The 12419-nt window shown below is 42.3% G+C and overlaps 1 protein-coding gene across 2 annotated transcripts in view; it reads left to right on the forward strand.

Moving 5' to 3' along the window:
- The first annotated feature begins 57 nt into the window (after positions 1 to 57).
- Positions 58 to 12419, forward strand: part of LHFPL6 (LHFPL tetraspan subfamily member 6) — a 238266-nt gene continuing 225904 nt past the window's right edge. For both annotated transcript variants that reach the window (XM_032314726.1, XM_032314725.1), the window contains exons 1-2: positions 58 to 171; positions 1678 to 2245. In XM_032314726.1, coding sequence (XP_032170617.1) covers positions 1861 to 2245 — 385 coding nt within the window. In that variant the 5' untranslated portion in view covers positions 58 to 171; positions 1678 to 1860. The remainder of the gene's footprint in view (positions 172 to 1677; positions 2246 to 12419) is intronic.

Here is a 12419-nt window from a genome sequence, read left to right on the forward strand (position 1 = left end):
CCCGGCCTTTGCGAGACCCTCCGCCTCCGGCCGGACGCCGCTCTCCGCCCCGGGGTGGCCGCGGCTGTGAGGGACAGCGGCGAGGAGGAAGGACGCGCTGGGCGCCGTGGATGTTCCGCCCGCGGAAGACAGCAAGTTGAGCGCGCGCCCCGGCCGCCGCCCGCCAGCCGGGTGAGTGAGTAGAGCGCTGGCTGCCCGGCGCCGCGGACTCCGCTCTCTCCCCGCGCCCCCCGGCCCCCCGCCGCCGGAGTCGGGCTGCTCCCGGCTCCGCACTTCCTGAGCCCCGCGGCGCGGTCGGCTCTCCCGGCCGCCGCGTCCGCTGTCGGCGGCTGCCTCCGGGGGGTGCTGCCTTCCCGTGCTTTCCCCTCCCTGCGCGCGGGCCGGCCGGAAAATGCCCCTCTCCCCCCTCGGGGCTCCGGGAGCACAGGGTGTCGTCCGGGGTGGGGCCATTGCGAGGGGCCCACTGTGGGCTTGCCCGCCCCTCGGAGCGCCAAACCCTGGCTGCAGATGAGGGCCTTCCAACCCCCAGACCGCCCCCCGCAACCTCCCCCAGCCTCATGGCCCAGGCAGACCAAGTTCAGCGGCTAACGCTGACGCTGACTGCAGTTGACATGATTTAAAAAAAAAAAAGTAGTTGAAGCTCCCCCGCAGTGACAACTGGGCTGGAACTGGGGCGGCGGGTGGAGAGGAAACGGTAGGGGTGAGGGCTGGGTACGGGGGAGGCCAGGGAGAGGGAATTTGCTGTGGACACTGAAAAACTGGAGTTATAGGTTCTGGGAATGGAACCGTGGGGTGCATGGGCTGCTTCTGTATTCCTTTCTGTATGGAAAGTGTGGGAAATGGTTCAAGAACTCCTTTTGAGAGGAAGGGAGGGCTGGAAGTCAAGGCGCATTGAACTCTTTGAATGACTGGGGTTCCATGCGGAGTACTAGAAAGTGCGGATTACTTTTCAGATTAGACACTGACAATCGTTCCGCGGGAGAGAGAGTCCTACCAATCTTTATTGGAACCCATGAATCAGAAGGAAGCCCTACACAGCCTTTCTTTCATTTCCACTAGGAGAAAGGGAGTTAAGACTGAAGGAATTCACAAATACTACTGAAGGAGTACAGGGAGTGCCTAATAGTTCCATCCATTCTATGTGCCTAGACAGTCTACAGTACTTGTTGAATTTATGGTGCTCTGCCGCTGTGAAAATTATCCTAATTATTTTGTTTGGGCTCGTGCAGAGTTAATGCACCTAAAGGGACACGGAAAAGTTGCTACAAATTATCAGCATGAACTTGCAAGCCAAATAAACAAACCATGGTATGATTCACTTTATTTTAATATTTGGAATCATGTTTACTGCCAGTAAAAATGCTACATTACTTTTCCTTGTGAGCATGTGAAATGGATTCACTGATTTGGCAAATAGAAGCCATGCATTTCTTTAAGTAAATAGCTGTCAGAGTTAATTTGGGAGCATTTACAGGAGATAAAGACATGAAAAAGCTATGAGCTAGTTTGACAAAACTTGAATGGTAGAGAAGTTTCTAGAGAGAATGAGTTCTTCCCACTTTTGAAGTGTTGGGGCAAGTTTGAATGTTTATTCATTAAGAGTTGCAGCCCAACTATACCGGTGTTATCGCTGCTCTAAAAACATTTCACTTTTAACATTTATTATTGTTTTGCCAGGGACCATCGTCCTTACTACAGAGAATGGGAAGTTGATGGGCAGGAAGACTGAAGATCCATTCTGTTACTAGACACTCCCCTTACAGAAGTGTGGACTGCCCACCCTTGCCTGGTGGTTTCACACCTTCCCTGGCTCCTGAAGTCCTAAACAGTTACTGCGCGTCCCCGTTGCCCTGTTGAAAGATGGCATCCAGCCTGACTTGTACTGGGGTGATCTGGGCTTTGCTCTCCTTTCTTTGTGCTGCCACCTCCTGTGTGGGGTTCTTCATGCCTTACTGGCTCTGGGGATCACAGCTGGGCAAGTCTGTGTCCTTCGGTACTTTCCGGAGGTGCTCCTATCCTGTCCACGATGAGAGCCGGCAGATGATGGTGATGGTGGAGGAGTGTGGGCGCTACGCCTCCTTCCAGGGCATCCCCAGTGCGGAATGGAGGATCTGTACCATTGTCACAGGCCTGGGCTGTGGCCTCCTCCTCCTGGTGGCCCTCACCGCCCTCATGGGTTGCTGTGTGTCGGAGCTCATCTCCAGGACAGTGGGAAGAGTGGCTGGAGGAATTCAGTTTCTGGGGGGTAAGTAACTTGTTCACTTTGACTTATTTACTGGAATCCCAAAGCAGTATTGAAAATTATGTTCCTTTTGTCTGCCAAAATCCTTATAACTGGCACTTGGAATGCTCTGGGAAAATAGACATGGGGTGGCTTTAGTGATAGACTGCCAAAGTCAAAGTTTGTTTGTTTGTTTTAAATCGGAATTGCTTTATAACTTGAAGAGATCTTAATTTCTGTACATCTTTAGGCATATATATATCATTGGCCTGCCAAGTACAACCCGAATGAGGTGGCAACCTGGAGATTGTTTATAATGTAGTAGGGGAGATAGTTTAGATTTTCTAACTTCCTGCTCTCCTTGTTCAACAGTAAGCAATTAGATTATCTGTGTCTTACTGGCATCTTTAGGTCTTTAGAGATGAAAAGTTGAAAAGCTTTTTGAATCAACATTGCTGTCATAAGCCTTTAATACTCTTTGGCAGGCATAAAATTGACCCTTGACGAATCTTAAACTATATTTCTAAATAAATGATTATGGTTTTAAATGAGAGATCAGTTTTACATGAACAACTATGGATTACATTCCGCTGCAAATACAGCCATAGGCTTAATTATCTTGTTAGGATTTAACTTCCCTGGATGCTCTTGCTGTGAAGAAAAAAAGAAAAAGCAAATAACTGAGTGCTTGTCCCAAATGGACTGGAGAGTCTCACTAACACCAGAAAAGGTTTGATTTTTACTTGGGTTTCCTCCAACAAGTATTACTTCAGTATATCTGGTCGTATGGTTTTAATTATACTTTATATATTTTCCACTGCGCTTTTCACCTCCGTTCTTCAAACTGACAGGCTGAACTTGCCTGATTTATAGTCCATCCTGGTAAAATATGACAACCTGTAGATAGCACAGAATGAAGGGAAATAGGAAGCCAGGAAAATGTATAAAATGTATTTGTAACTTCATTACAAAATAAAAGTCTATTCTTCTTCCATGTGGGGTTTTCTTACAGTCTTTTGTGAAGAATTCAGAAGAATCCAGAAGAAGAAAAAAAAAATTAGAATGGATAGTTCTCAGATAGACCCTTTTGGAGAAACCCCAACAGATGATTGCGGGTTATTTAATAGAACACTTTCAAGTAACATTTTGGATAAGAAAATCCTTGCGCTAAGAAGACAAGAGGCAAAAAAGATTTGTGTTTTAAAACAAATAACAATGTTGCTTGCAGGTCTTTATTCCTCTACTGGATTAATATTGTTCTCATCTGTGTTTTTCCCTGAAGGTTTGCATTGCACTCTGCCCTGGGAGGCGGTCTGGGGACTTAGCTGTCCTTTCTTTGGTGTTTCAGTGTTCAACATTGAGCTGGAGTCATGTGTATGAGATACATATATATATGTGTGTTTGTGTATATGTGAAAAAATATATATATACATATATATATTTATATTCATATAGAAATGTAGTGAAACGATTAGAGAACACAAGGAGGTTGTTGAAAGCCAAGATATAAATCCAGAACTTGAAAACTTTTTGATACCACAGATTTCAGAAATAGAATTAGTGCTTGGGAGTATTTAAAATTTGTTTTTCTTTAAGAGTAAACTTGATTTGCTGTTTGTGTTTCACTTAGCTCAGGAAAAATGCTTAGGCAGTTCCTTTTTCTCCTCTTATGATAAATATTACTTTCCATTTTTTCTTCATTTTAGGGTGGGGACTGCCATTATTTCTGGCAGAATAGAAAAATGCTTACAAAGAGAAATCAGTTTTTATTGATTATCTTTAAATGTATCATGAAGGAAGGCAACAGGAAGTGAACCTGAGACCCGTGAGATTTATGCTCCCCTCCCTAAGATACGTATAGATTTTTTGGAATGATACAGAGCTAAATGTTCTATTTTACAGAAAACTCAAGGGGAAAGATCACTGGGGAAGTTGGGTGTGTTTTTAAAAGGACCTTTTCCCCACTTTGTACATGCTTTTCATGAACTCTGCTTGGCGAGAGTCACTGACCTTAAGCTAAGGATACAGTTTATTATCAGCAGTTGATACCCTCTCCTTTCTCATATGTATTTCTCCTACCTGGAAAAAAAATAAAGATGAACGTAAAACCTAAAATAGTGTTTTTCTGAATCAGACCTCTTGAGGGCACAAGTAAGTAAATACATCCTGTTAATCAAGATTTAGAGTAAATTTAGAATGAAAAAACGACCTGAGTTCTGGAAAAGGTTTTGAAATATCTGTCTCCCGTCACTATTGCATAATGGTAGACAAGTTGGGGGAAGGGGAAACTTCAAAAAGAATTCTTCCTGTTATTCATTCTATAATTATTTGGGGTCTTATTCATAAAAACTTCAATGGTTAGTGACTTTGTTCTATGAAATTTTTCATAAAATGGGCGGGTTTCATAAAGACTGCAAAATATCAAACCAGTGAGTTCTTAAGCCTTCTGTAGATGGCTCTACTTCTGAAATACAGACTGCATACAGCGAGCTCTCCTATAAGGCGGATTCTCTTACTAAAAATGATTCACCCAGAAGGGTTATGTTTAGCTCAAGTTAGGGCTGCTCCAAAAACAACAGGAAGCAGGAGAATGGCAGAGTACAGAGGCGTCCTGCTTACCCCTGCCTGCTGTGTCTAGAGTTTGCACATATGGTGTAACATCAGGCAGTAAAGCCCCTGCAGTACTTTGGAACTAGTTAAAGGACAAAGTGTCAACCTTAATTTTGAATTGTCTTGCTGTGGTTGATTAGAGGTTAAAATGTCACCTGTCAGCTGGCAGAGCGAGGCAAGACAGGATGGTTGCATATGACATTTTCACCCCATAGAGGAGTACTTCTAGGAATCAGTGACTCGTGCTCTTCTTGGGGCAACTTGTACAGAAACTTTAATTGCCACTTCTCCATCTTACGCTGGAAGTCATGTTTCTGTCAGAATTTTTACACACTGGCCTTGATTGAGTTTTTCAAACACCCTCGGAGAAACAGAGTGTATGATAAAAGTGGGTCCATGTGTATCTGATAGTGATGGCACTAGGAGAAAGCAGGTTTTCATTTGGGTGCGTTTGCTAAGTATACAATTACGTGCTTTCAGGTACTGCTTGTTGTCATGAAGTCCTTCCACAAAATTTTTAAGTGTCAGTATCACACTTCTAATGCATGTGTTAGGAAATGTCTTATTTGTGTGCTTTGTAAATATAACATGGGGCAACATGGTGAAGACAGAATGGGTCTGTCTCTAAGTTCTCTGACCGGTGCTTGTTAATGTCAGGGTCTGTGTGTCTCTCGTCCTAAGAAGCCACTGCTGCTGCTGGGATAAAGGGGGCATGGAAGGGAGTCCCGAATTTCTACTGTTCCACATTAGCTTGAACTTGCATCACGTTTACATATAAAATGGGTAGAGAGTGCTAATTAGTAGCCAACAGAGACCTTTGCAGTTTGGAAGGTGTTCTGTTGAGGAAGCCAGGGGAGACCATGTTCTCAACTAATTGATTGTTAGTTATGTGCTCCTGAAGACTGTAATGATGACAGAGCGTTTCTTTGAGCATCCCTTGCTCTGTGTGTGGAAAGCCTTTCCAGATCCCTTCACGGTAGGGTCCCACCTGGACCTGTCTGTCATCCCTCTAGGATGAGGGCTCACAACTCTCCTTCCCTCGCTCCCCTTTAAACCTGACTTGTCATGTGATATGCCACTATGTGCTTCCCCTCCTTTCTGGCTATCTGTCAAGTGACTGCTAAGGAATAAGATAAAGGAGGAGGGCTGGCATATTCATGGGCCTAGTGGCTTTTTAGTGACTGTGATGAATGGAAAGAAGCTGCTCTGATTTTTAAGAAATCCAGAGACTTCTGAGGCCAGCTGGGAGAGCAGGCAGGGGTCTTTTCGCTCCTCTTTAAGCTACACCTTGTGCATTGCTTCCTACTGTACTCCTGCTCCGTTCAGCTACCCTCCAACAAAGAAGGTAAAGACCAGGGAAGTATCTTGAGTTCTGAGCCTATGGTTCCCAAACTTTACCCTGCATCAGGACCACCCAGGGCTTTTAAGACACAGACTCCTGGGACCCACCCAGGGACTCTGATTCCATTGGCTTGGGGAGGGGCCTGATACTTGGCATTTCTAACTAGTTTCCAGATGATGCTTGTTCTGAGCCCCCAGCTCGAGAACCCTGTTCTAAGTTAACCATTTCGTGTTTTAGAAACGTTTGACTTCTTGGAGATTGTTTACTTTCAGAAGTTAGTTAATGTTTGTTTACTTGTGTAATAATCCAATATAAAGTTCTGTAATTGGGCTTGGAAAGATACGTAGTGTCATGTTGGCTAAGGACATCCTTGTTCTATCTCTCCCTGTTTTTGTCACAGGAAATCATTTTCCTCAAGTTCTCTATCTTAGACATACTATATACAGAATTGTATTATGTAAATTTCATATATATTTATATATATTTTAAAAAATATATAATGTATATATATATTATATATATACATATATATGTAATCTATACATATATTTATATATGTGTGTGTGTGTGTCTACATATATTCTTTTATTTGCCATTGCCCTATGACCAAAACAAGATTTTATAGAAGTGGAACTCAAAACAAGACCTTCATATACCCTCTGGATTTTTAGTCATGAATTGCTCACTGAAAGACATGAAAACCATACTGCAGACTGGAGAGATGGGCGAAGACAGCCCTTGACTGACTCCAGAAAGCCACGTGTGTCTTGTAAAAGTGAAATGACTAGGCCGGGAGGACACTCCGGAACCAGCTGGTCAGAGCTTCTGCTGAGAGGCGAGATGGCACTTCCGTGGGCTCTAAGGAAAGGGTCTCCTGATCTTAGACATCTCTAGGGGAAAAAATGATGCACTCTTGAAGAGTGGTGCTTTCTAGGGCCACAGACACTCCTTTCCACACAGTCATATGTCCCACATACATTGCTCATCATGAGGAACGGGCGGTGGATGGAAGCTAGGCAGTGTGGCCCTGAGAGCCAGCTTTTGGCAGCCAGGGAAGGGCTAGAGGGAGCAGCAGTGGGGCCAACTGACAGCGAATGCCTCAGGTACAAGTCGCTTTGAGCTCTGGACTCCTTATAGGCAGGGATGTCAATGAATTAGCTGATCTTTCATAAAACCTAAATACCAAATTTTATATTTATATTTAATATGTTAAAATTATATTTTCAAACAGCCATGGTCACCAGTTGTTTCCTCCTCCCCCTCCCCCTCCCCTTCCCCTCCCCCTCCCCCTCCTTCTTCTTCTTCTTCTTCTTCTTCTTCTTCTTCTTCTTCTTCTTCTTCTTCTTCTTCAAGATTTTACTTCAAGATTTTATTTGAGAGAGTGAGAGTGAGAACGCAAGCAGGGGGAGTGGCAGAGGGAGAGGGAGGCAGGGATCCTGATACAGGACTCCATCCCAGAACCCTGGGATCATGTCCTGAGCTGAAGGCAGACGCTTAACTGACTGAGCCACTCAGAAGTCCCACCAGTTTTCTTCTACCTACTTTTTTTTTTTTTTTCTTTTTGCCCAGAAATACTTGTACTACTAAGGCTTCCTTTGGAAAGTTTTTGATGGTTTTCAAACTTTTGTAGAAAGCTTTCAAGTTCTCCATATCAATCACTGACATCAAAATTCAATACCATATTCTTTTAATTCTCTAGGAGACCTGAAGGTGCCCTAGGAGTTCATTTCTCAGGGAGACTCCTGCTCTGTCCCAGAGAGTGATTCGTAGGCAGGTCTGAGTGGGGCCCAGGTGAAGCTGTTTCAACAGCTTCCCCTAGAAGTTCTAGAACACAAATGGCCCCCAGGCTGCATTTTGGGAAATAGGAAATAATTTTGTTCACTTCAAATCTCATATTATCCCGGTATTAGGGGCCTAGGCTTATGTCTACTGAAAACCTAAGTATGACTATCAATCTCTTTCTATCCGTAGTTATTTTGGGGATCATATGACAGAAGCAGCAAGATATTACCACCATTGTCTGAGCGGACCAGTTTCTAGCTGTGTTCTCTCTGATCTTAGAGATTTGGGGCATTCCTGATGGATAGTCAGTTCTGTGTATACACTCAGAAAGCAGAAGGACCAAATCTTTTCCACACTGTGCTTAGATAAAGACTATTTTGATTTGTGACTCCACCTGCAAATTACACACCTGCTGTCATTTTCTGTGCCCTGTTTTCCCCCTTCAGCCCGAGAGTGCATTGTTGCTGGTTTATGTTCTCTGCCAGTGTGCTGGGGTGTACTCCGTTTTTACCTATTTTGGATGATGGGTTTTTTACGTCCCAATTTTGTATTTGTGAAAAAAAAAATGCTAATGATAACAATTGGTTAAAATGGTGGAGGAAATGGTTATCCGCCGCACGTGGGCCTATCGTGTCTGTGAGACAAGACTTTTAACCTAGAATTATTTAGATTGATGGTTTTGACAGGGTCTACATCTTCATTTACTTTATGCAGAGTAAAGTCTTTCCAAGAGAGTCACTTGAGTTTTAGTCTATTTCCTTTTGTCACTGCCAGCTAGCATAGCGTTACGTGGATACCGCTGAGGCCAGGGTTAGTTAGCATGGGTTAGTTAGCCTCCCTAACGCAGAGAAAATGTGTGTCATTCACAAAGAAAGCAAACTGACGGATGCGATTCATAACCATTCCTATTTAAAAAAAAAAAAAAAACTCAAAACACGCACTCTGGAGAGCTTTGAATCTTCCTCTGTGATATCAGGAGATGATGAAATTTGCCCTTGGGACACAGTCATCATTGGTGCCTGTGAGTACTTGACCTCTCCAGCTACCTCCCGCTTGGCAAGACTGTCTTATGGTGTGTGCTGGTTGTAGTCAGAAAGAATACCAGCATCAGGTTCAAAACTTGTTCGTGGATGTTTATCTTTTCTTCTGAAGATAGCACCCTCCGTGCATTCTGAGGGACACGGATTGCCGGGTGTACCAATAGATGTTAACAGGAAAGATCAAGCAGGAATAAATTGATTTGAGAAACATTGGGTTATGGAAAGTTAATCCATTTCATGACAGCAAATCTCACAGAGCATTCAGTACGTTGTCTATGACCAGTCTCCTGGGATGAATGGGGAGGGCATAGTATTAAGTGTTTAATTTATTTGGGCTCAGCACCCCGAGGGGACCAATCATCTGCTGAACTGATTCTGTTCTCATTTTAGTCCATTGAGGCAGGCAATTTATTCTTTTCCACAGCTGAGAGCACTGAAATTTAGAGAGTGATGCCCAAAGTTATCCCATTAGTTATTGTTTGTGCTGTGAATGCTGTTAACCCACAGTAAAGTGTGAACTGAAGTTCCACCTTGTAGCCTATGGAGAATTCAGAATATCTTGCCATTGTGGATAATATGTCTCTTAACATAGGTAATTATTTTTTATTGTTCCTTGGTCCTCTGTTTATACTTGTATTGTAGAACAATAAAATCACTGGTAGGAAACTGATCTAGCAACTTTTGCCAAATCTCAAAAAAGGCATTACAGGGGTGCCTGGGTGGCTAAGTCAGTGAAGCGTCTGCTTTGGCTCAGGTCATGATCCCAGGATCCTGGAGTGCAGCCCCAAGTTGGGGTCCCTGCTCTGCCCAGTGGGGAGTCTGCTTCTCCCTCTGCCTCTGCACCTTCCCACTCTGGCTTGCACACACTTCATAAATAAATAAGCAAATAAATAAATAAATAAATAAATACATTAAATCTTTTAAAAAATGCATTGCAGGTTAATGTTAATAATGTAATATGCATATAGAGCCATTAGGGGAGGATGCCAAAACATCTGACCACAGTCTTTTAACAATTATTTAAGAGAAGAATGTTATCTTTCATTATTACTTGCTGGCAAAGTTTTCTAGTGTAAGTGTCCTATTGTTAAGGGTAAAGATAATGTTAATTCCAGAGGACATACTTCTTAGATAATGAAACCAAGGACCTTGTATCTTTTATAGAAAAGAAGGACAATGTTTGACCTTGTCAATCTTCATCATTAAAATGTTTGTGATGGAAACAAATAGAGTTCACTGGGGAGGGGGTCTAGGGATTTCCCAGGGACTTCTAAATGGTTATGTTGAGAAGATCATGAGGTTAGATTCAACATTGGTCTGGTTCTGGTGCATTGATATTGCTGGCTAATTATTGGAGGATCTAGTTATCTTCTCTTTATATGGTAGATGTCAGACCAGCTGGTGTTTTGGTTTTACAGCTCATAAAGCTCAAAAGTAATGTAAACTCCAGAACCAACCTGCTTATAACTCTAGTAAATAACTTCCCTTTCATGTGTCTCATATTTTCAATAATCAGGCAATATCAGCTACTTAGATGTACTGGAACATGTTTAAAAATATTGTTGGGTAAAAAGAAAGTTCCTTGTTATAGTTCTCTGTTTTTCTTGTATGTCTTGTGTCTTCAAATAGAGTAGGAACTAAGACATAATTTTCTTTTCGTCCCACAGTGACTAGAAGAGCAAATGCCATCTCATATGTTCAGTTAATACTTGATGATGTATTATTTCATTTTCATTATTTATTAGCAACATTTTTATTTATAAGGGGTGACCTTGTTCTTTCCTACCTCACAGAACTATTTCAGAGGTGAAATAAAGTAATGCTGCGAATCTGAGGACATTTAAAGCAGTGTCTCCTTATGATGTCCCTGTGTGACATTAGTCTTTTGAGAAAAAAGTGTTCTGTCGTCATCTGTGTGGAAATCATGCTGCATAGTACAAGTCTTTCCTCAAGCACACTTTAAAAGCTCTGAGTGAGCTTTGTTGATTTTCTCCAATAAAGAAACCAGTTGCTATGGTCTGAAAAACGTTGTCCCCCTTAACCCCAATTCATTTGTTGAGGTCCTGATTGCCATTTTGCTGGTAGTAAGAGGTGGGGCTTTGGGGACAGTGATGAGGTCATGAGGGTGGAGCCCTCATGAAGGAGACTACTGCCCCCTTAACAGAAGACAGACAGCTTCCTTGTTCCTTCTCCCTCTGAGAAGAGGGCCCCCACCCAGCCACACTGGCGCTCTCACCTTGGACTTCCAGCCGCACGACTGTGGGAAATAAATTTCTGGGGTTTATAAGCCATTCAGCCTGTGATATTCTGTTATTGCAGCCCCAGTGGACTAAGATACTATCTGCTTAACACTGTGATTCACGAAGTTATTTGGGAATGGCAGAGTTCTACATACCTGTCATAGGCAATAAGATCTCCTGAATTAATGGTTAACAGAATAAGCTTTGGGAAATGCTGAGTTAAAATACGTTGTAAATCAAGGGGATTAGTGTTTATGGACATTTAACAGTGCTAGCTGTTGGGATACAAATGGAGATAAGGAACTGCTATTAAGGAACCCACAGTCTTTTTTTAATAGTTTTTTTTTTTATTGGAGAATAATTAACATACAGAGTTGTATTAATTTTAAATGTACAACATAGTGATTTGTCAATTCTGTATATTAACTGGTGCTCACCATAAGTGTAGTTATCTGTCACCAAACAACATTACTATAATATTATTGATTGTATTCTCTGTGCCGTACTTTTCTTCCTCTTAACTTATTATTTTATAACGGAAGTTTGTATTTCTTAACCTTTTTTTATCTGTTGCACCTATCCCCACCCATCCATCTCCCCTCTGGCAACCCTCTGATTGTCCTCTGGCAACCACCAGTTTGTTCTCTGTATTTATGAGTCTGATTTGTTTTGTTTTGTTTTGTTTTGGCTTGTTTATTTGGTTTTTCCTATTCCATATGTATATGAAATGTATATGAAATATACACATGAAATATGTATATTTCACTTAGCATAATGACCCCTAGGTCTGTTCACATTGTCACACATGGCAAGATTTCATTCTTTTTTTATGGCTCAGTGATATTCCATTGTCTGTATTCACCACATCTTCTTTATTTGTTCATCTATCAGTGGACATTTGGGGCACTTCCATATGTTGGCTATTGTAAATGATGCTGCAGCAAACTTAGCAAACTTAGATCTTTTCATATTAGTGTTCTTGTTTTCTTTGGGTAAATACCCAAATTACTGGGTCATGTGGTATTTCTAGTTGTAATTTTTTGAGGAACCGAGGAGCTCACAGTCTTATGGAGGAAACCAACAGGTAAGGTATAATTACCATCTAAAGGACTCGTGATACCTTCCCGTTCTGTTGAATATAGCAACTAGCTGGTGAGGTTCACTCAGCAGCCAAGAGAGGTTCT

Source organism: Mustela erminea, chromosome 15 (assembly GCF_009829155.1).
Source record: "Mustela erminea isolate mMusErm1 chromosome 15, mMusErm1.Pri, whole genome shotgun sequence".
Lineage (NCBI taxonomy): Eukaryota > Metazoa > Chordata > Mammalia > Carnivora > Mustelidae > Mustela > Mustela erminea.